The following is a 21,592-nucleotide window of genomic DNA, read 5'->3' on the forward strand; positions in this document are numbered from 1 at the left end:
GCGTGTGAGAAAGCAAATGGGGCTGTAATACTAATAGTTAAAGCTAAAGCTTTGAAGCTTTGAAGCTTTGCGAGGTCGAACGTTCGAATCTCGTATCATCTGAAGACGGAACGAGAACACACTGATAGTGTGACACATACTTAAGTATAACGAAGCACTTGTTGAACCACCTACTACCGTAAATTTCCAGGGTTCCAAAATATTCCTTTTCGCATACATCGACACCTTCCGCTCGTCTTCCAAAATGCGCATGCCCTCGGAATCGTACACCCGGGCTCATATCAGCGCTCATAGGTACATGTCGAATTCACCACGGGTACTTTGACTTCGGACCTCGAAGACGTTGAATAGGATTTTGAATCCTACATGCCCGTAGCGCCCTGCTGGCCATCGGGCTCGTGGACGTTCCACTCCACCATGATAATACCGGGCGATGGGCCAACAGTCGGGAGCAGAATTTCCGTGAATTCCTTAACACAGATGTCGCCCGAGTTGCCGACCTGGACCGCAACATTGGGGTTGATCATGTCCGAAAACGTCGTGCCACCAGTGAGAATCGTGGACCACGTCTCGCCAACTATCTGCGTTCCCGCTGGGGTGTTGAGCGTGTCGGTGATTCAGTATGCTCCCACGTCGAAGAAGATGACCTTCTAGCTGACGTATTAATTGAAGACGACCATCAGCACCTTCATGTTGTCAAAACCTCGCTCGCAAAATCCACGCACCTCGAGCTCGTTTAGAGTCGGAGCTGCTTAGTGCTAAAAAAAACTGACGCTACCTGGGCCTGGTCTCCGAGAACGTTTCCGCAGGTGTCAGCTCTTGAAGTGCATTATTATATACTTTCCCAAGCATTGACAAATGAATGCAAGTACTACATTGACCACCTTGAGCTCTTTACTGGTAAGCTGCCCGTTTAGAAGGAACGCACGTCACCAAGAGGAAAAATATGCCGCCAACTCCACCACATCACATTTCTTGACGTCAATACAGGCCTACAGCGAGTCAAAGCCACGGTTCTGGCATCGATCTTGCCAGTACCTTACTTTTCCAGGTCAAAACTTTAAATATTGTTTTACTCGTAAACTCTGTAGAGTTAGGGTAATACATTAGTGTTTAGGATCCATATACTATGCCTTGTAGAGGGTTCTGTCAAGTCATGTGAGGTTTGATCGCTGGAGAATTAAGACGCTGAACTTCAACGCACTGGGGAACAACACCAACACACCCTCTGTACTCATCTTTTGCGTAAGTCTTCATATGACGACTCCAATTCTTAAGGACAGCCCCTTCGGTATCTCCATCATTGGGAAGAACTGGCTTTTCCAACATGTTAGCAGCCATTGCAAAGACACAAAATGCCACCAAGCCTGGCCGCTGAGTCGTTGTGTACAACCGGGACGTATAGAGGGTGTTATTTTTTCTGATCAGGCACATGGTGTCTCGACAACAAGTCAACAAAGCATAGTCGACCTCGTTATCAACCATTTGTGCCCAGACCTAGAAAAAGTATTGACCTTCGTCAGTCACACGGAACTAAAAAAAACCGAGTGTGATTGTTACCTGAATGAGGATCTTGTCCCTTTTTTCTCGCACATCGACATCTTCAGGCCATACAAACCGATGGACATGGTACCGGTGTGCCTCAGGTATACCGTTCAGCATCTTCATGATTGAGCTAAACAAATCCTTTTTCCACGAATGAGTGGTCTTGATCTCTACGGTACACAAAACATCTGGAAGTGAAGTACTGCCGCGTCCCGTTGTAGCTTTAGCGCCCTTTAGCACAAGTTTGTCAGGGATGATGCTAAAGCTCGGTGCACTAGTGAGGCTTGGGAATTGAGGAAAGTGGTGGAGCTTGACTGGATCCATGTGCGTTTGCCCAGAGTTCTTGTGGAGGATGACACGCAAGCATGCGAGCGCTGGATGAAGGATTGAGCTATCGCACCAAACGACCACATCATTTTCTGACCACAATATCTGAGGGAGAAGTGGTTGGTATACTTCCGCAATGCAGTGCGTGGCCAGCGAGAAGTGGTCCTGATTGGTTAAATCCAGCCTTACTTCAGACAGGAGATCTGATGCCTCGGTTATGCGTGCATCCAACAGGTAGGGAACATAGACCAGATATTTCAGCTGATTGCTTATAGGTAAATCCACTTCTGACTGGCTAGTGTTCTTTTGATTTGTGGTGGCGGTAGAAGAGTAAACCGGAGGCATCTTAGGGATAGCTTTTCCAAATAAATCAAGAAGACTGTTCCACGGGCCTGAGTTGATAGCGACTATGAGCATTGATACGGAAACCCAAATAAGCATAGATAAAACTTGCCTTCCCACATCCCACTGCCTTCTGTCTCGTCTGAGGGTGAAGCGGATCCAGATCGTTCTACGCCGGTTTTTCGTTCGTCGTCTTTGATAAAGTCACTCAGTGTTTTGGACAAGAGGATATTTTGAATTAATCACGGTGCTTACACTCGAGGCTACCACTCCATGACTCCCACGGGTTATGGCGGAGCTGGGGAGTCGGTGTTTTATCCATGTCTTTGGCGTATTCTGTCAGAGAATAGGTAAGCATCGTTGCATGCTGTTGTGACATTCACGAAAAATAACGCACTACGCGTGCTGCGGGGTGACTTTGTTGGTGTCTTGAAGGGACCCGTCCCTATTATTGGAGCTGGAACTATACCTTCGTCAGTTTTAAGTTCAACTGAGTTACTATCCGGGAAACATATCCATGGTACGCACTGCGTGAAGCTATGAGAATGATGCAAGACACCAACAGATGCGAGCGCGGACATCTCAGCCAGTACCCTCTACGAGCCCTGGTATAATTCTCACCTGATTGTGTAGCTCCACGCCGCTGGCCATCTGGTCCAGAAGGTTGCTTCGCCAACTCCTGTTGACGAGAACTTGAAGCCATTGTAATAGTATCGGAAAGAGAACCAATATAGAGGGAACCACGGTTGTGTATCAGGAAGAGACTTGAGCTCGCTGGTGTTGCTGATATAGGCCCAACGGCACAAAAGCTTTCGGAAAGGACCCACAACCAAAGAGACAAGACAATTGTCGGGTAGTAAATGTACCTTCAGCAACGCAACGCTCTGGGGAAAAGGCGAAGAGGGATACAGGAGAAACCACACTTGAAGAATGGCAGCCGCATTACTATAAGTTTGGAATTTGGAATTTTAAAGATCTGACTCGGTTCTTTCTTGTCTTACGCATCATTCAGGGTTTCGAGTTGGAAAGTAAGGAGGGGTCTCACATTCTTGTTCTTCGTTGATATTCGTTGAAAAACGGGTTGAAACGAGAGCTTGGGCCACAGTAAAACCCAGCTTCTGAGTTAAAGCGAAAGACTGACAAGCGTTGAACGTTGAACATGAGTGATCGCTAAGTAAACACAATTGCCTGAAATGTCTCAATGACTGAGTCAACAAGCCATCAAAACACCATATTGGTACATTTGCACGATCCCAGGTACGCCGCAAAAGGTCGAATGTCGGTGGTAGCAAATAAGGAAACACCTCACCACGTGGGTTGAAATACGTTGTTATCTCTAGACTCGTGACCAGTCTCCCGAGACGCGTGCCTAAAGAGGCAACAGGCCATGGGGGCCTTCGCATCTGGGAGACTGGGAGATTTCGTCGACTCCCTGGCAGGGAGCCAACTGAGTTTGAATATTGGCAGTAAAGAAGCATCGAGAAGCGTCGGAGATTGGTTAGATAAGCCGGCATTACCGCAGCCGATCGAGCACTTGTAGTCTCGCGTCGCGTCGCGCTCTGTACGCGCCGTGCCCATGAAATATAACGATTTGCACCCTCTCCCTCCTGCGTGAACATAAGATATACTACCCTGGCCTCATCCTAACTACTGCCAGCCGCCTCCACCACCTCCACCGCCCGTATTTTGGCCGCTGCAATGGACAACACCCCCTGCATGGCTCTCTGAAGGATATCAGACTAAGGGAGCTTTCGACGGCTCTGGTTGACACGGAAATGACAGCGCTCGATCTCCATATCTCTCAGCGCAGCTCTAGTTGCTCTTTGGAGGAGTCCTACATCAAAACTGGGCTGGAGCTGTTCTCGAAGGCGGGCAAGTCAGCTACAGATGTCTTGATTATGATTCTACAGGCGAAGTCTCAGCCAGCCTATCTTGTGCCTTATCATACTCAATTTCTAGGCGGCAGGGCACCCGAATTTCTCTGGAACATGCTCGGAAATATTCCTCTCTGGAAGAGAAAGCTGAATTCTAGGCTTGAGGATGATTCGATGCCACATATACTTTCTATTATGGGGAAAGAAATGACGGCTGCATCTTCGAAGCTGTTCTGCAAGTCGACCAGGGAAACTACACCTACTTTTGTCGAGACGTTTGACCTCACACGGCTCCTTCGTATCTTAAAAACTGCTTGGTGGCGCATATGATGTTGTGATAGACTCCAAGTTGAATATCCTGTGTAGATTAGCAAGCGATCTAGCAGAGACAAGCGGCAGACATACCTTCCAGAGGTTCTTGTCATCCGGGGTATCTTGGTTTATTCGAATGGTGGGGATGCCGAAACTTTGAAACTCTGAAACCTGATTACCCTTTAGCATAAGAGTCGATTAGACGAAACAAAGACTTACATGACTAGATTGCAAGAGCTTCAGAGGCAAGATAGTGATCGCGATTTTCGAAGGATCGCCAAAGAGAATTGGCAGGATCATGGCAAGTGTTTTGCCATACTACCTGTTCCTGTGCGAACTACGACATTCTTCCCAGCTATAATATTCACAGTGGACTCGATCTGAAACTGACGTAGTTTTCATTTGCCTAGATACGAGCATCGAACCAGGCTGTGGCTTTGAAGACAGTCTTGGCTTGCTGAGGTGTCAGGCTCTCGACGAAGGTGGGGGAGAGCTCACCGAGCGATTGACGAGCATTATCGGACAGTAATGATAAGTTGAATCGATCGAATATATTCATAACGTAGCGATGTCGGGGGAGACGATGTAGGAAGCGATGTACAGTATAGACGAGGCAGCGGCACTTAGACGCGACGCGTCTGCAATTCAGGGGCTCAGTTCCCTTATCCGGGGGCAATCTGCTCTCGGGCCGAGGCCAAATTCAAACTCAGTTGGCTCCCTGCCAGGGAGCAAGGCAGCTAGGTCATACGAAGGGGTCGGCGAGCCGGAGGTGAGCCGAAGAAGTTCCAAGGGGTCCGGGCTTCGGGAGCCAAAAATGTGACAAGGGCCGGCCCCTTGAATGCACTAGACAGAGTCACGTGATGCGCAATCGGCGCGCTTGGCGAAACTAATCCGGCGCATCGGCGCAATTCGGTCCAAATTAGGTCGTGGACCGAATATGACCGAGTCGACCAACTTGGTCGGCCCCTTCGTATGAACTAGCTGCTGGTTACTGAGCATCATGCATCATGGGACCTCTGAGAGCCGAGTGAGACCGAGCAAAGGGCAGCTAAGTCATACGAAGGGGTCGGCGAGCCGGAGGCGAGCCGAAGAAGTTCCAAGGGGTCCGGGCTTCGGGAGCCAAAAATGTGACAAGGGCCGGCCCCTTGAATGCACTATAAAGAGTCACGTGACGCGCTATCGGCGCGCTTGGCAAAACTAATCCGGCGCATCGGCGCAATTCGGTCCAAATTAAGTCGTGGACCGAATATGACCGAGTCGACCAACTTGGTCGGCCCCTTCGTATGAACTAGCTGCTAGGGAGTCGACGAAATCTCCCAGTCTCCCAGATGCGAAGGCCCCCATGGCCTGTTGCCTCTTTAGGCACGCGTCTCGGGAGACTGGTCACGAGTCTAGTTATCTCGACATCTTCTGTATAGCAGGCCTCCGAATTGAACCATAGACAATCTCGCTGGCGTAATTGACAAACCTCAAGTGGTATTTCCGACATGGTGATATTGATACTACTGTACACGTAGCTGGCATAGCAAGTAATCTTATAAACATTGAATAGTGAAAGTCCAAGCGTTTGAAATTTCTCAAAATTACAGTTTGGCATGTTGAAGAACATATTCAGAAGCTTGCTTAGACTTGACCTTGTCCACGTCGGCGCGGGTGATCGGGCGACACTCGTGTGCGTGGTTGTAACCCAGTCTATGGCGGAAGGTGCGCTCGGTTAGAAGCTTGCACGAAGCAGATTAATGTCACTCACCTCGATCGACCGTCGGCGCCGTCTGCTTGGTAGAACTCGGGGCGGCGGAGAAGACTGACCACGACGGCACCGCCCAAACCGATGTTGTGGATGAGGCCGTACTTGCCTCTCGGATCTTGTCCATCAAAAATACCTTTGGCCTGCATCGGGCCAGCCCCTGTCCTTTCTCGTCAGCCACAAAGACAAAACGGAAGATCAAGAAACATCTAAGTACATTCGCGAAGTTGCACTTGTGCCCGGAAAGAAGGTTGGAGCGTCATCCGACGGAAGAAGGGCCCAATTGTAAGCGCTGATGATAAACTCAAGGCTGGAATACAAGAAGCTCACTCGTTATATAGAAGTGCATGCCGAGACCGCTTGCGCCGAGCGGGTGCCCCTTGGCTTCGAGGCCGCCACTTGGATTAATAACGAACTTTCCTCCATACTGCAACAGCTGTCAGCGAAGAGAAGCCATGCGACGATCGATCCGCTGATGGAATTCACCGTGTTGTCGCCGCGTTCGACGAACTTGTGTGCTTCGTCTGGCTTACATAGCCCAAGCGCGGCATACGTCACCAACTGGGGAGGTCATCGTGATCAACTTACAATTCAATTTACCCCAGATTTGGCGGGGAAGCTACTTACTTCGTTAGCGGCGAAGCAGTCATGCAACTCCACGACGGCTACCTCATCCCTGCCCTTCCCCGGAGCAAAGCCGGCTGCTGCAAAGGCCTTGTCCGCGCAGTTCTTGGACATGTTATAACCAACAAGGTCCATGGCACTGCGTCCATTGAACGTAGGGGCGCTGTCCGTCTCAAGCGCCGACGCGACGATCTCTATAGCTTGATTCTCAAGCTTGTGCTCGTGCACAAAACGTTCCGATGCGACGATGCAGCACGCGGCGCCGTCCTGGACACAATAATCGCACATATCAAACATGGCATGGGAAAAACCAGGGGAGGGGCTTACGGAAGTGGGTGAGCACATGAACTTTGTGAGCTGATTGGTGATTTTGGGCGCCTTCAAGACCTGCTCAACCGTCCATCCGCTGCGGAACTGCGAGTATGGGTTGTTCACCGAGTGCTTGTGGTTCTTTGCGGCTGCAGCGGAATGAAACGGACGTAAGCGCTCCCAGTCGGGCGAAACTTTGTTAAAATAGGACGCGTCGGTGGGGCTGCTGTCCCTCAGGGATCTCGCAGCCTCACGACATTCATCCATCCATTCATAACTTTTGATAACGTTCACAACGTTAGCGCTGGGAGCAAACGACTCACCAATCCGGGCGAGATGCTCGACGCCGCCGCCGTGCTTGTCAAAGTACTCCTGCGCCGCGTTCGCAAAGAGCCGTGGTGCCCCCGGGCCAAAGTTGGTCCCCGCGCTCAGGTCGTGCTCGAGCTCGGCTGTGCGCTTGTTGAAGAGCGCGATCGCGGGTGGGCGGTCGGGGAAGTGCGTGCCGAGCGCGCCGGGCGCCATCTTCTCGAATCCGAGCGCGAGCGCGCAGTCGGCGAGGCCGGATTTGACCGTGTTGTTGGCGTGGTAGAGCGCGGTGCTGCCGGTGGAGCAGTTGTTGTTCACGTTGGTTATCGGGATGCCTGTGAGGCCGAGGTTGTAGAGCGCGCGCTGGGTAGTAGCGCCGAGGTGTGAGGTTTCGCACGCGGGGTTTTGGAGAATGTTTTGAATGGGCTGTGGATGGTGGGCTTACCTGTCCGCTGGTCGAGTCACCGTAGCAGAAGCCGACATATGCGGTTTGCACTGCGTCGTACGTTATGCCTGGAACAAGTTAGTCAAAGTATGGCAGTTGCGCATGCCCATTGTAGAACAACTGACCGGCGTCCAAAAGCGCTTTGGTTGCAGCTTCGAGCCCCATCTACACACGTTTGGTAAGGCATAAGAGGAGCTGTATGTTTTGCGAAGCTTACATCCTCAGTCTCCCTGAGACCTCTGGGCTGTAGTTCATTGGTAACGTTATCCCCCTGTCATAACGTATATGCGCCAACCTACTTTGATGAACGCCGTGCATCCACAGCCGACAATGAACGTTCTGGAATGGTTCTTGTTGCTCATGATGCTGGAAGCGTTACAGTTTAACACACATATACTCTGCTATGATAGAGGTTGACTAGCCGTTAGTTAGCCTTTGGACAGTGAGTAAAGGTGGTTGACGATGTGGGGTAAAGTCAAGGGACCGGATGGCATGTTGAGTGACAGGTCCGGTTACTTGAGATGCCGGCGTTTACTGGAACAATGATATTCCGGCGAGAAAACTCCGTTCCATTGAAAGTGGCAGTGCTAGCTCAGCTGCTCATCTTTACGACTCGGCGCAAGTACGCGGCTTGCGGTTTTGCTCGCGGCACTGTTGGCGGTTTTATTGCCGTTTTACGGTAGCTATGTTTTTGCGTGAGCCACCTCCATAACGTAGAGAATTTTTACCCGATGACTGCGATCCATTGTCAATGTAACGTCCAAGGAGTAATGGTCGCATGAATTCTCGAGGCACCGACAAGATGGGCCAATGATATGGGCAGAATTGGACAGCGCAAGATAGCTCACTGACAGTTGCACTAGGTTGCACTGATATTGACAGAACAAAATGTCCGCGTCGGGGATCGGGCCGCAAATTAGCGAATGCACCAGTACATACTACGAATGCTCATGTTTGCACATGCAACCAGATGCAACCGCCCGACGACACCGAGGAATATTGCCAACCGAAGCCGCCGAGGGACTATTTCATCTCAATCGCACAATCATGCGGATGTGTTCTTTCGAGGAATGATGAGTGTTCGGCGAAACCATAAAAAAGTATAGCGAAGCCATCATCGCAATTTTTTCATCATGACCGGAAGCCGACGAGGTACTTCACGACGGACGGCAAGCCGCGTGAAGCGGTCCCGACGAGCATATGTGCGTCGGCATACTGTCGGCATACGTGGAACTTGGAAAATGCGAGCTGTGCTGTGGATCAGGAACCATCGGTTCGGTTAAGCATGCATTGGCAGTGGCAGCGGGAGGTTGCGGGTGATAATTGTGCAGTGGAGGCGACGCCGAGGTTCGCTGTGCGCTCATTTTCGGGGCCTCGGTGTGGATGCTTACCGTGTTGAATAGGCTTCGAAGGCCTTCGAGGTCAGGAGGTACATATGGGTGCATACTTCCGATGGTCATGGACCTGTTGCACGGCTAATGCAAAGGCGTTTTACGCGGGCTCAGGCCAAGTGCCAGGCTGCTGGAGGAAAATGGAGGAAAGCGGCAGGAGGTGAAAAGGTACGGGCGTGCTAAGCGAGACGGATCTTCAGAGAGTTGAACAGATTTTGATCGATCTCACATCTCGCGTCCTGCGCTGAACTGTCATGGACTGTCATGGACTTGCCATCTCTTGCCATTTCTTGCCATCTGCTCGTCAAGGCACCGACATCTTATTGGCATGCACAGAAGCACCGGTAGTGTGTGCTTGTGCGGCTGTCGGGACCCACGAGGATGGTCACGGTTAACAGCTTGGTTAGAGATTGTATCTGATCAACGCGTTAGAGAAGTGGTACGATGGCAGAGGACGACTTCTATCGATGTATCGCGATGGTGGATGTAACACGCCTTGTGTCGATTGAAGTCGCGTGCAGGGTTAGTTTGGTAAATATGGCACAGGAGATGTTCTATCACGGATCTGCGAGGCCGTGGTGCCGACGGGCTCTGTCAGGCTTGCTCTGGCCGCCACTGTTGGTCACCCTGAAGAGCCCTGGGGAGAGGCTGGAGTAAGGGAGCCAAGGAGCGCATATGGGTGCTAGGCGGCGAAAGGCGATGCAGATGCACCTACAGCTACGTATTGCAATTGTATGTCGCTTGTGAGGTTGGTGTTGGCCCTGTCATGGTGCAAAATGAGAGTGGGAGCCCACCCTGCCCTGGGTACAAATATTGAGCTGCCAGAGCAGGTGCCAGCGGTTGCCACCTCTGATCTGGAGCAGATCTCAGAGTCTCAGAGTAGGCGCTCATAAGTGGCCAATCAATCAGATGGATGGTGGATTATCGAGGAGGAGCTGCTTCTTTCGCGGGGCGTAAATGTCGGAAATATCCTCTCACCTTCCAGGGTCGGCGCGGGTAGCCGACCATGTGTTTACGCGTTTGGCAAAAGGTGCTTGCCGTAACGTGGGCGCTCCGCGGAGGAGATCCAATTCCAATCGTGGACACGGACGCGTGTACCTCAACGTCCACAGAAGCATCCCTATGAATGAGGTGTTTGGAGATAATGACGAAGGAGAGGAATTCAGCTATGGTCGAAGTGTCCTAGATGCGGAAAGGAATAAGCAGAAAGGGTCAGTTGCGGTCTCGGAAGTGGAAAGTGAGCCGATGTGATCTCCGGTGGACAGATGCATCGGCTACTGGGTCCGTAGGTAGGGCGGATGCAACCGACAGAATTTTTTGGGACGAGCTGACAACCAAGCGTAAGCGAGATTCACACGGCACGGAAATGCCTCGAGAGTTATAAACGTCGGCTCGCGACAGAAGCACGCCCCCATAACTGTCGCCTTCGAGCACAGGTCCATAACACATACACGACACACGACTTCTCCAACTCTCTTCACATACCGACATGTCTCTCTTCGCGGCTGCCCTCGCTGATATCATTGCCAATGCCCACTCCAGTATCGCCAGGACGTCCTCTCTCGTCGCCTCGCGTGCTTCTAGCCCCTATGAATCCGATCAAGGTTTGTTCAGCTCGACGTCACACCCGTCACCCAACTAACGCCTCTTCTTTAGATGACGCTTCGACCTCTAGTCTCAAGGACGCTGCCCCCCGTCCCAACGAGCACCTCGCTGTTCTCCTCCCTAAGAACCTCTGGAAGGTCGGTTTCTCCGGGACAACTGTGTCGCGTGCACATGAAATTGACCTGCGCCCCCCCTACAGCCTGACTCTCTCTCGTCGCAATGCGACAACTTCTATTGCAACGCCAGGTTCTCGGTCCGCGCACGCCGTCATGTGAGTTCTTGAATGGCCACCGCAGACATGTTTCAGGGGCTGACGTGTTCGCTTCGCTTAGCACTGCCGCAAGTGTGGAGGCATCTTCTGTCGTCAGTGCACTTCAAGAACCACCGCGCTTCTCGATGTTTCGAACCTTGACTTCCTTCACCCACCCCGCAACGTTCCTATCACAACCTTCGAGTCTTCCGTCTCGCCTGTCACCATGGAGCGCGTCTGTGACGACTGTTGGGATCAGGTCCACGGATGCAACTCCCCACGCACACCCGAGTTGGCACCCTCGACGCCAACTTCCAGCAAGCTCTCATTGAGCTCCGAGCCCTCGTCACCCTCCTCTATTTGCTCCTCTGTCCCCGAGCTTCCCGACTCGGCACGGACCATCCGCGTGATGCGGAGCTCCTCTCAGCTTAGCGTTAAGCGCGGGATCTTCCCCAGTGCTGTAGTTTCTGCAGAGCTGGAGAACGCCGAACCATCATACGGCGAACTCGATTCGTACCCTCTCCGACGTGCCAGCATCATATGCAAGGCCACTGGCGGTGGACGCTGGGAACCGAAGAACTCTCCTCCTAAGATTGGCATTCGTATCCCTGGTGTCAAGGCACAGTATGAGATTGAAATGGAACGTGAGGAGCAAGAGCAACGAACAAGGCAGTTGAACCCTGTGGTCCGTGATGGTGGTATGTATCATCGCAAGTCTAAACATACAAGTACGGCGGCTAACCTTGTTTTTAGACTTCCAATACCGTTTCCCCCGGAATGAAGTCGCGTCGAGCATCGCCAACGGCCCCCTTCGGCTTTCCACTTTCTAAATGTTTCTTGCTTAGGGTCTTATGCTGCCTCCACTGCCTCGCTCTCGGACTTGTCTAATTGTGTACGCTGCTGCTTTGCTCCTTCCGTGTGCATATTGTTATTGCGTATAGTATTATCTACTATGGCCTCCATTATTGCTAACTCTACCATCCGACCTATGTCTCTCTCCTTTTCCGTCGCGGCCCAAGCTGGCTCGTTGTTGTCCTTGCATTGCTCTGTCACACTGTGCTTTTAGTCATTACCCTCATACCTTGGCTACCTGATTATACCATTCATCCACCTGTATATTATTATTTACTGGGGATACGTATGCGAAACGAGCTTGTTTTATGATAATTACTGCGTGATATTGAGACGCAATGTCATTACTGAATTCTTTGCAAGGTAGTGGACTTGACGCTATGAAGTCATAAGTTGGTCTGAAAGCAGAAATTTGTTCCCGCGCTTTCCGGCTATTGCAACCGAGAAATTATTGACTGCCTTCACGCTCGAGGTCAGACAAGCTTTCTCTGCTTGCAGCTCACCAACACCTTAACGTTCAACGCGTTATCTAACATGTTGGCCCTACGGAGATGTTCAAGACGGTCCCTGGCACCATTGGTCAGAGGGAACGCGACTCTTCAGTCCGCAAACCAGAGCGCGGACGCGTCGGCAGCTCCTCCACCAAAGAACGCGACGGAAGAGTCTCCGACACCGGCAGGTGCAGACGAGTCGTCGTCTACGAAAGGACCATACATTCGACCAGCTTACCCCCGTCGGCCCCGGCTCTCCCCGCAAAACCCGCGCGAATGGAACCGTCCGCTCGCGTACGGCGTCCTCCCTGCGTTCGACGAGGCGCTCAAGTTCCTCAAGGCGGACTCGGCCGCGCTGAAGGAGCAGGCGAAGGTGCTCGAGGCGCGCATTGAGGACATGAAGAAGCAGGAGGGAGGAGTGGACGCGGACGCGGTGAGGCAGCTGGAGAGGGAGCTGGAGGAGTTGGAGGTGCAGAGCGAGATTAACTTTCCCGAGGTGAGGTGGAAGGTTGCGAATGGGATGGGTTAGTGTTTTCCGCTTGGACGTGCAGTGTGGACGGGCGTGCTAATGCGTTTGGACAGCGGACATGTCTCGGGCGGTGGAGAGGCGATTAGTTGAGAGGCGTTGGCTGAAGGAGGGGGCTTTGGACTTGTTGGTGCGTGATTTTTGTCCAAGTATGCGGACTAGATGTGTTTCTAACGTTTTTCTGTAGATGGAGCGTATTCACCAAATGAGCGTCGTGCCAGATGTTTTGCCTGACTTGCACCCGTCTGTGGACTTGCGCTTGACGTACCCTGTGGAGGGCTATCACAAACATGTTGAGCCTGGGGTGTATCTCACCGCTGAGCAGGCATGTCATATTCTACGTATATATTGCAAGCATGCTTACAAGGTGTTGTACAGACGAGAGATGCTCCCAAGGTGTTCACGACCGTGTTCCACCCCGAAGAGCGACTTTACACTTTGCTTATGGTCGACCCCGGTATGTGGCAGATCCAAAAAAAGAATACTGCATAAGCTCATAACACAATCTGCAGACGTTCCCGATGAGGCCAATGCGACTTTCCAAAACTACGTCCATTGGCTACAGTAATTGCCTCTTTTTATTGGGAGGCCATTCATGCTGACGCGCATCTTAGACCGAACATTTCTTTGAATGCGACCTCTTCGCCGCTGCTCTCAATCTCGGAGGCGCATACACCCTACGTTCCTCCTCACCCTCCAAAGGGCACGCGCTACCATCGCTACACGACTATGCTTCTGCCCCAGAAGTCGCGGATAGACGTTCCCAAGCTCACGAACGAGACGCGTCTCGGCTTCAACGTCCGTGAGTTCCTGCAGAAGTACGATCTGGACCCCAGCACGGGTGGCGGCGCGCACTTGTTCCGTGAGGTGTGGAGCGAGGGTGTTTCTTCGATATACAAGGATATCTTTGGTGAGTTTCCTTTCGGACTTTATGAATGCAGGAGAGAAGGAGTGCTGATTCTATGGGACGTGTTGTTTTGCAGGCATTGCGGAGCCGAAGTATGGGTTCGTGCCCAAGTACGATCCGTATGCGGAGCTCAAGCAGCGGAAGCGCTATGTGTAGTACGGGTATGGGAGGAGTAATAGGTGGTGATAATAACTATATCGTCGTAATTTGCTATAGATTTGCTCGTGTGCGGCTTCTTCTGATCAGGAGCGAAATGAGACTGTTAGTCAGGGCGCACGGCGTTAAAACATGTGTAAATTTGAGATCGTCGCTGGGCATATCCATGTTAAGTTCGAGACAGCTGTTTCCCGAGCGCTGTCTGAAGATCTGGGGTGTGCCACCGCCATCCACGGGGAAGTGGATCTAGAGGCTTGCCCGGACTGCTGGGCCTTGTGACGTCGAGCGGAGTGTCTCGATGGGGCCGGGATCCTAAAGGCCAATTGTATCGTACTGGCAGATCCCTTCTACGCAGCTGACAGGACGGCGTTAGCGCTGATGGTTTGCCTCCGAGACAGGGCGAGAAATTCTTGGGAGCGTCAAGTAATTGTGCTCCACAGCAAAGGTTGCTGGCGCTGGAGCTTCCAATCGAAAGTGCGCTGCTTTATTGACTGGAGTGATCGGACTCGGTCGAGGGTCGAGACTTGGAGTATGGAGCGCGCGATGGTGTACATAGGTCGGAAATTATGGAAGCGACGGAACAAGTGAGAGCGTGGAACATTTTTCATCTTAGGTTGCTCAAGTGACTGCTTCAATGTAAGCATCCTGGGTGTTGTGAGGAAATAGCTGGTTGGACAGCAAGCTGACGTTAACGTAACAATATAGTAATAGTTATCTGCGTCCGAGACAGGGCGAGAATGTTAGATCTGGGGAGTGAGACTTCTTGAATCGAAAGTGCGATGGATGATGTCGGTCGAGACTCTGTGTACGGAGGTGGCGTAAAGACAATGGAAGCGACGGAGCGAACGACAGCCATGGCAGGGTTTTCATCATACTTAGGTTATTCAAGGGAGTGATTGTCTCCGGGTTGTCTAGCCATGGGTGGGTGATGAGCTCGGCCAAAGTTTGCAAGGTGGCGTACTAAAGGGTACATCAGCTGAACAGGTCGATCTGCAGTACGGAAGAGCATGGGAGTTTTCTGTTTTTGTTGAGCGGCGGAGCACTCCACCAAAACTCAGAGGAAATTCACGAAGAAAGTATGCTCCTACTTACTGGGAAGTAGTAATCACGGGGCAGATGGCCGGTTCAGTGGAAAATTCAGAGCTTCGCTTCACCAGTTATGATGCGAGTCTCCAGTACCACACTCGCATTTCTACGTCATGGCACGTCATGGCCTGGAAAGCAGCCACTTTGTGTGGTCCGACGATCAGCTGGTGAGAGAAGTATGGCTTACGACCAGCCGTTGCGTAAACTTCCACTTCATTGCTGCCTCATGAGCACCTGGCGTGGCGCTGATTATCGGTATCGTTGAGGGGGCGTGAGTGGATTCGCAACTGGCAGTCAAGAATTACGGTGGGATTTAGAAAAACATTCTCCTTTCGTCAAGTACAGGCCATGAGGCTTTCAAATTCGAATCTCGAATTTAATACCGGAACTCCGACACGGTGAATTGAGAAGTTCTAGGAGTGTTGTTGATCAGCGTGTTTCAAGAGTCATGGATTGTCTGAGCTACTGCGGTGGCTGATGAATCTTGCAGTTTTTGTGAGGTCAGTTGGGATACTCGAGTCTGGTGCCTATTCGCGTGAAGCCAGGCTCCAGCCACCTAAGGCACTGTCCCTCGATGATGTTACGCACCTGATAGCGACGATACACCTATATGAGAGCACGGTGGTTCTTTGAGTACGCTGCACCTCATGCGTGACACCTTGCCGAAACCTAAGCTACTCGCCGCAGGAACGGTTTGCATATCTCTGAGATTAAGGGTCTTAGCGAAATTGGGAACGCCTACGACCTGGATTGCTGTGAGTACGAGAGAATGCACGATACAGCAGGGCAGTGAACGTTTGGACGAGATGGGGAACATGATAGGGGTAAGAAGATCGATAGAGGCACACGAGGCGCGAATGGCTTTAACTGTGGGCCAATCATTAATGAAAGAAGTTGATTCTTGGAAGGTAGCATGTTATGATCTTCTAGGAAGGACAAGGTGTGGAAAGACTCATTGCGATCTAGACACCTACGTCAATGACCCGCAAGTTCAGCGCGAGGACGAGCGCTCATCACAGATATGGATGGGTGATAAACCCGCGATCAGCGCAGTCTGGACGAATGGTAGCTCCTTGTGTGGGTTTCTCTGAGCTGTGATGGTGTGCAGGGGAAACACGCCGCAGCTGCGTGCTTGACCGTATCTTATACTTGCAAAGATCTGGGGATCCTGTGTAGCAGCTTGGACCTAACTTTGTTTGCCCTAAAGCTGGTGGCACTGGTTATCGATGTCTTGTTAATGCCTCGAGGCCTGCGCTATTTTGTCGTGTCCTGACTTCTGACTAGTACAAATGGACAAGATCGCGGCGTACTCATCGCTGGTAGTACTATTCCCCTCTAGTAGGTGCACGAGGCAGGCTGTGTTCCTCGAGCTGACATTGAGACCATGCGACAATGTTGCCGGAGTACGAAGTGAATGTTGTGGTCAAGTTTGAAGGAACGAGCTCAGGGGTAGACAGACTACATTTGGAACACATGCCATGTAGGCATCACGTGATTTTACCGAGGACAATCGACCAGTGCGGAAGTTGCAAGTCCCCCTTGTTTGTCAACTCAGTGGCTTCAAGTCACCTCACGTCGCCATGTCTTCACGGTCACCCGACGCCGACAAGGCTCACGAAGAATTCAACCACCAACTCGCTATAAAACTTTCGAGGGCGCTCAACCTCGTCAACCCCAATGACTTGCTTGCTGAGCGAGTGTCGGACATTGCAAAGACAAACTCGGTGGATGGATTTGTGCAAGGTATGTATGTCTAGTAGAAAACCACGAGAAGTATCTGACAGTCACTGTGCAGCGGCGCGAGCTTTCGGCAAGTTTAAGGACTCGTTTCTTACTGAGCTGCATGCCGAAATCTTGTCCCATGCAAAGCAGGAGGCATCCGGCGTAGCTCCCCGCCCTGTCGAAGGTATCACCGTGCATGACAGTGAAGTACTCGAGCCAGATCCCGTACGCCAAGGCGGCCTTATGCGCCAGGATGCTGTCAGTCAAATTCCACATCTGTTCTACAATGTCTGGTACTCATTCGTCCATAGCGTCATGCCTTCCGTCAACCCGCGAAGCCCATTGAACCGCCGACTCCTCGTGGTTCTTTGCTAGGTCTTGATAGGCTTGCAAAGGAGAAGAGGGAGGAAAACGCAAATGGTAATGGTCCTCGGAAGAAGCCAAGATTGGACAACGGCGGCGATGCTGTATTCAAGGGTAAGAACATTTCACCTTTCATTTCCTCAGTGCTTAATTATTCCGTTTCTCTAGTGCCCTCCATGCCAGCCCGCTCCAGCAACATGCGCCAAAGAGGAGAAGAGACACCCTCTCATCCCGGTGGTATATCCGACATCGCACGTCTAAGGTTAGATGAGCACAGGAGAAACAAAGAGAAGCAGCGAGGTATGTCGCATACAACGTGCTTCGGCTTGATCAATATTCAACATGCTTTTCTAGAGGGCATTACTGCCATGAATGAACGTAAGGACGGCGGTCCACGTGGTTTAGGCGACTTTCAGCGCCGTTCAAACCGAGACAACGACCGGGACTGGCGCGGAAGGGGGAGACACAACGACAACAGAGAACGGGACCGAGGTTGGGAGTCTACGCCAAAGTCGGAGAGGGGTGGTGGGCGTGATGGGCCGAGTGTACGCGTGCCCAATGTAGGATGGGACTCGACTCCACGCGGACGCGACGGCGAGGGTTCGGGATGGGGCAGGGCTCGCAATCGTGGGTGGGATGCGCCAACGCCTCGAGTTGCGAGGGACGGGAGTCCAGAGGATGATGGTCTGCTTGGCGTTGATGCTAGAGAGTGGGAAGACGAGCAGCTTAGGCTGGATCGCGACTGGTACACGGGAGCTGAAGAGGGCGTTCTTGCTGGGGATGAAGAGCACAACCCGTTGGCTCAATACGAAGACCTGACTGCGATCAGGCAGGCCGAGATTGCAACCAAGCAGACGGTCCGTGTTGTTTCGTTCTTGTTCGCCACGTAGCTTAAACTGAACATTTTCAACTATTGCAGAAGCGGATATCGGCGAAGCAAGCTCAATATGTGAGTGCACTTGCTCATTGCATCACTTACTTAGTCTAATAGCTGTTGTTTCAGAATGCTGACAATGACCTCTGGGAAGCCAACCGAATGGTCACTTCTGGAGTGGCGCAGCGGAAGAATCTTGACCTGGACTTTGAGGACGACTCAGAATCGACCGTGCATGTTATGGTTCACGACCTGAAGCCCCCATTCCTCGATGGAAAGACCGTATTCACCACGCAACTCGAACCGATCAACCCTATTCGTGATCCGACGAGCGACCTGGCTATCTTCTCCAAGAAAGGGAGTGCACTCGTCAAGGAGAAGCGTGAGCAAGCCGAACGGCAAAAAGCTGCGGCCAAGCTCGCGCATCTGGGTGGTACACAGCTCGGTAACATCATGGGTGTCAAGGACGAAGATGCTGCGGCCGAGGGTGCGTGCTCTCTCTTTTCTATATGTATCTATGCGTTGGACATTCACGTAGCTTTTTTGGCGCTGTTTAGCGGAGGCCGAGGCGGCTGCCAAGGCCGGTGGGGAGGAGAACTACAAGGGGGACTCCAAGTTTGCTAGCCATCTTAAGACGAACACTGGTGTTAGTTCCTTTGCGAAGTCTCGGACTCTCAAGGAGCAGCGGGAGTATCTTCCGGCGTTTGCCTGCCGTGAAGAGCTGTTGAGTACCATAAGAGATAACCAAGGTAGTGTGCTCGAGGAGTTTAGAGATTGAGTTATTACTGACGATAAAAACAGTTGTCGTTGTCGTCGGTGAAACAGGTTCCGGAAAGACGACTCAGCTTGCCCAGTTCCTTTACGAGGATGGGTATTGTCAACATGGTATTGTCGGTTGTACTCAGCCTCGTCGTGTGGCTGCTATGTCGGTCGCAAAGCGTGTCGCTGAAGAGATGGAGGTGGGTTCTCGCAGAAACCTCCGCACTCAGTCTGCTGACATTGGGTCGTCAGTGTAAACTTGGTGGTCTTGTGGGTTATGCGATTCGATTTGAGGACTGCACGTCGCAGGATACCAAGATCAAGTGTATGTGTCCCAGTACAAATTTCTTTGTTTGTGTAGTTTGCTGACATTATCTTCGTAGACATGACGGACGGTGTCCTGCAGCGCGAGTCTCTCAACGAGGGTGACTTGGACCGATATAGCGTCATTATCCTGGACGAAGCTCACGAGCGTTCGCTGAGTACGGATGTGCTGATGGGTTTGTTGAGAAAGAGTACGTTGCCCACATAAATCGTGTTGCATTCCACTGACGTACGGCTAGTCTTGACTAGGAGACGAGACCTTAGGTTGATTGTTACCTCTGCTACGATGAATGCTGAGAAGGTGAGTCGGGACTCTACTAGTAATGCTTTATCCTAATGGCGCCTTTCAGTTCTCGACATTCTATGGCAACGCGCCGTGCTATACGATTCCGGGACGAACATTCCCTGTTGAGATCTTCCATGCAAAATCTCCCTGTGAGGACTACGTCGACAGTGCCGTCAAGCAAGTTCTACAAATCCATTTGTCACTTCCTCCGGGCGATATCTTGGTCTTTATGACTGGTCAAGAGGATATCGAAATTACTTGTCAAGTCGTAGAAGGTTAACCTCTTCGGGTTTCTGTGAAGGCTCCGAAGCTGACGAATTTACAGAGCGGTTGAGCCAACTGGATGACCCACCACTGTTAGCTGTGTTGCCTATCTACTCGCAGATGCCCGCGGACTTGCAGGCCAAGATTTTCGAGGCTACGCCTGACGGACGTCGGAAGGTTATTGTTGCAACGAACATTGCGGAGACGTCTTTGACAGTGGACGGCATTCATTATGTGGTAGATGCCGGATATTCGAAGCTCAAGGTGTATAATCCCAAGGTTGGTATGGACGCCTTGCAGATCACGCCGGTTAGTCAGGCGAATGCTAATCAGCGGACTGGTCGTGCTGGGCGGACTGGGAGCGGGTAAGTTCCTCTCTGGATTCAGGTTATGGGAATATATGCTCATCATGATTATATAGGTTTTGTTATCGCCTGTACACGGAGTCGGCGTTTAGGAACGAGATGTTCCCGAACACTATCCCTGAGATTCAGCGGACGAATCTTGCCAATACGGTGTTGCTGCTGAAGTCTCTAGGCGTCAAGAATTTGCTAGAGTTTGACTTCATGGATCCTCCACCACAGGTAAGCTGTCTAACCGCTGTATTATCGAACAGTTTCTGAACGAACTCTCAGGCCAACATGATCAACTCGATGTACCAGCTTTGGGTGCTGGGCGCGTTGGACAACGTCGGTGATCTGACTCCTGTCGGTCGAAAAATGTCCGAGTTCCCTATGGAACCCTCCATGGCCAAGATGTTGATCGCGTCTGTGGACTACCGGTGCTCTGCTGAGATGCTCACGATCGTGTCTATGCTGTCGGTGCCGAGTGTGTTCTACAGACCGAAGGAGCGGATGGAGGAGGCCGACGCTGCACGCGAAAAGTTCAATGTCCCTGAGAGCGACCATTTGACGCTGCTTAATGTCTTTAACCAGTGGAAGTCTCATAAGTATGTTGGGCCTTTTGTTTGATTGTTTTATTGGTACTCATCGAGGCTTCTTTTTTGTAGCTATAGAGACGATTGGGCGACGAGACACTTTTTGCATCCGAAGCTGCTTCGGAAGGCGCGCGAAGTGCGTGCTCAGCTGGAGGATATTATGAAGTTCCAGAAAATGGAGATCATTTCGGCTGGCACGGACTTTGATGTTCTAAGGTTGGTTATTGAATAATGTGCTGGTGATATATAACTGACATCAGCCTTGTAGGAAAGCGATCACGGCCGGTTACTTCCACCAGACGGCCAGAGTCAAGGGTATTGGCGAGTACGTCAACATTAGGACCGGCTTGCCTACGCATCTGCACCCGACCAGCGCATTGTACGGCCTGGGATGTAAGTGTCCTGATTTGTGAATGAGCTTGTTTGACTGACCGCCTTCCAAGTCACTCCAACCTATGTGGTATACCATGAACTCATCCTGACCTCGAAGGAGTACATGACGCAAGTTACAGCCGTTGATGCCTACTGGCTAGGTATGCTTTTTTGTGTCCTTTCATTACTCAGGCGGCTGACAAGGGGTTGATAGCCGAGCTGGGATCTGTCTTTTACTCGGTGAAGGAGAAGAACTTTGATGGTTCGGGACTACGTCGCAAGTCTGATCGCGAATTCTCGAAGCGCGCCGAGCTGGAGACGCAGATTGCCAAGCAACGGGAAGAGTAAGTGCTGTTTTGTGTCAAATAACGTCGTAGCTAAGCAGTGATTTGTTGTCTAGGAGTGCAAGGAAGGAGGTTGAGGCTGCGTTGGCCACACAGACGTCGAGCGGTGCCAGCTCCAAGATGATTGTGCCAGGCACCCCGAGACATCCAGGAGGGCGTGTGAGCCAGACGCCGAGAAGGCGAGCAGGGATATAAAACGTCCGATGGGAGTTGCGGTTGTTGTTGTGGTAACATACATAGACGGGAGAACGT

The 21,592-nt window shown here is 51.6% G+C and overlaps 7 protein-coding genes across 7 annotated transcripts; 5 read left to right on the plus strand and 2 right to left on the minus strand.

The window, feature by feature from the left end:
* Nucleotides 1-362: 362 nt before the first annotated feature.
* CONPUDRAFT_68832 (glycoside hydrolase family 55 protein) lies at nt 363-2,917 on the minus strand (the record flags this gene model as incomplete). The annotated part of the gene is made up of 8 exons (XM_007764475.1): nt 363-581; nt 779-818; nt 1,226-1,497; nt 1,561-2,279; nt 2,470-2,550; nt 2,612-2,683; nt 2,743-2,751; nt 2,836-2,917. 8 exons carry the CDS (start codon nt 2,915-2,917, stop codon nt 363-365), a joined length of 1,494 nt encoding a protein of 497 aa, XP_007762665.1.
* Nucleotides 2,918-5,859: 2,942 nt separating this feature from the next.
* CONPUDRAFT_114429 (thiolase-like protein) lies at nt 5,860-8,309 on the minus strand. Its single transcript, XM_007764960.1, has 13 exons — nt 8,254-8,309; nt 8,131-8,197; nt 8,049-8,075; nt 7,957-7,996; nt 7,832-7,899; nt 7,404-7,749; nt 7,099-7,229; nt 6,775-7,038; nt 6,634-6,708; nt 6,478-6,574; nt 6,365-6,379; nt 6,151-6,307; nt 5,860-6,092 (listed from the first exon to the last, which is right to left on the minus strand). Exons 2-13 carry the CDS (start codon nt 8,191-8,193, stop codon nt 5,984-5,986), a joined length of 1,392 nt encoding a protein of 463 aa, XP_007763150.1. The 5' UTR covers nt 8,194-8,197; nt 8,254-8,309; the 3' UTR covers nt 5,860-5,983.
* A 2,360-nt stretch (nt 8,310-10,669) lies between these two features.
* Nucleotides 10,670-12,089, plus strand: CONPUDRAFT_133756 (uncharacterized protein). Its single transcript, XM_007764961.1, has 5 exons — nt 10,670-10,826; nt 10,879-10,964; nt 11,027-11,098; nt 11,160-11,775; nt 11,831-12,089. Exons 1-5 carry the CDS (start codon nt 10,712-10,714, stop codon nt 11,905-11,907), a joined length of 966 nt encoding a protein of 321 aa, XP_007763151.1. The 5' UTR covers nt 10,670-10,711; the 3' UTR covers nt 11,908-12,089.
* A 320-nt stretch (nt 12,090-12,409) lies between these two features.
* Nucleotides 12,410-14,075, plus strand: CONPUDRAFT_114435 (PEBP-like protein). The gene is made up of 7 exons (XM_007764962.1): nt 12,410-12,944; nt 13,003-13,076; nt 13,134-13,271; nt 13,325-13,403; nt 13,459-13,510; nt 13,561-13,856; nt 13,930-14,075. The coding sequence occupies exons 1-7, from the start codon at nt 12,464-12,466 to the stop codon at nt 14,007-14,009; spliced, it is 1,200 nt and encodes a 399-aa protein (XP_007763152.1). The 5' UTR covers nt 12,410-12,463; the 3' UTR covers nt 14,010-14,075.
* Nucleotides 14,076-16,675: 2,600 nt separating this feature from the next.
* On the plus strand, nt 16,676-18,678 carry CONPUDRAFT_45914 (uncharacterized protein; the record flags this gene model as incomplete). The annotated part of the gene is made up of 7 exons (XM_007764364.1): nt 16,676-16,838; nt 16,891-17,075; nt 17,129-17,294; nt 17,364-17,480; nt 17,535-18,037; nt 18,100-18,129; nt 18,184-18,678. 7 exons carry the CDS (start codon nt 16,676-16,678, stop codon nt 18,676-18,678), a joined length of 1,659 nt encoding a protein of 552 aa, XP_007762554.1.
* Nucleotides 18,679-18,854: 176 nt separating this feature from the next.
* Nucleotides 18,855-19,182, plus strand: CONPUDRAFT_44274 (uncharacterized protein; the record flags this gene model as incomplete). Its single annotated transcript, XM_007764245.1, has 2 exons — nt 18,855-19,013; nt 19,066-19,182. Coding segments are annotated over 2 exons (276 nt in total), but the record flags the coding sequence as incomplete, so codon positions are not given.
* A 625-nt stretch (nt 19,183-19,807) lies between these two features.
* CONPUDRAFT_43717 (P-loop containing nucleoside triphosphate hydrolase protein) lies at nt 19,808-21,535 on the plus strand (the record flags this gene model as incomplete). The annotated part of the gene is made up of 8 exons (XM_007764212.1): nt 19,808-20,052; nt 20,109-20,271; nt 20,323-20,636; nt 20,697-20,840; nt 20,893-21,017; nt 21,068-21,157; nt 21,211-21,340; nt 21,397-21,535. 8 exons carry the CDS (start codon nt 19,808-19,810, stop codon nt 21,533-21,535), a joined length of 1,350 nt encoding a protein of 449 aa, XP_007762402.1.
* Nucleotides 21,536-21,592: the final 57 nt, after the last annotated feature.

This window comes from Coniophora puteana, assembly GCF_000271625.1.
Source record: "Coniophora puteana RWD-64-598 SS2 unplaced genomic scaffold CONPUscaffold_1, whole genome shotgun sequence".
Lineage (NCBI taxonomy): Eukaryota > Fungi > Basidiomycota > Agaricomycetes > Boletales > Coniophoraceae > Coniophora > Coniophora puteana.

Excerpts from the sequence above, each read along its gene's own strand:
- CONPUDRAFT_114429 (XM_007764960.1), bottom strand. The coding sequence starts at position 8,193 with ATGAGCAACAAGAACCATTCCAGAACGTTCATTGTCGGCTGTGGATGC. Across the intron at positions 7,997-8,048 it reads GTCTCAGGGAGACTGAGGAT|ATGGGGCTCGAAGCTGCAAC; the intron begins GTAAGCTTCGCA and ends AAACGTGTGTAG. Across the intron at positions 7,039-7,098 it reads TCATGTGCTCACCCACTTCC|GACGGCGCCGCGTGCTGCAT; the intron begins GTAAGCCCCTCC and ends TATTGTGTCCAG.
- CONPUDRAFT_133756 (XM_007764961.1), top strand. The coding sequence starts at position 10,712 with ATGTCTCTCTTCGCGGCTGCCCTCGCTGATATCATTGCCAATGCCCAC. Across the intron at positions 10,827-10,878 it reads CCCCTATGAATCCGATCAAG|ATGACGCTTCGACCTCTAGT; the intron begins GTTTGTTCAGCT and ends CCTCTTCTTTAG. Across the intron at positions 11,776-11,830 it reads CCCTGTGGTCCGTGATGGTG|ACTTCCAATACCGTTTCCCC; the intron begins GTATGTATCATC and ends CCTTGTTTTTAG.
- CONPUDRAFT_114435 (XM_007764962.1), top strand. The coding sequence starts at position 12,464 with ATGTTGGCCCTACGGAGATGTTCAAGACGGTCCCTGGCACCATTGGTC. Across the intron at positions 13,511-13,560 it reads AACTACGTCCATTGGCTACA|ACCGAACATTTCTTTGAATG; the intron begins GTAATTGCCTCT and ends CGCGCATCTTAG. Across the intron at positions 13,857-13,929 it reads GATATACAAGGATATCTTTG|GCATTGCGGAGCCGAAGTAT; the intron begins GTGAGTTTCCTT and ends GTTGTTTTGCAG.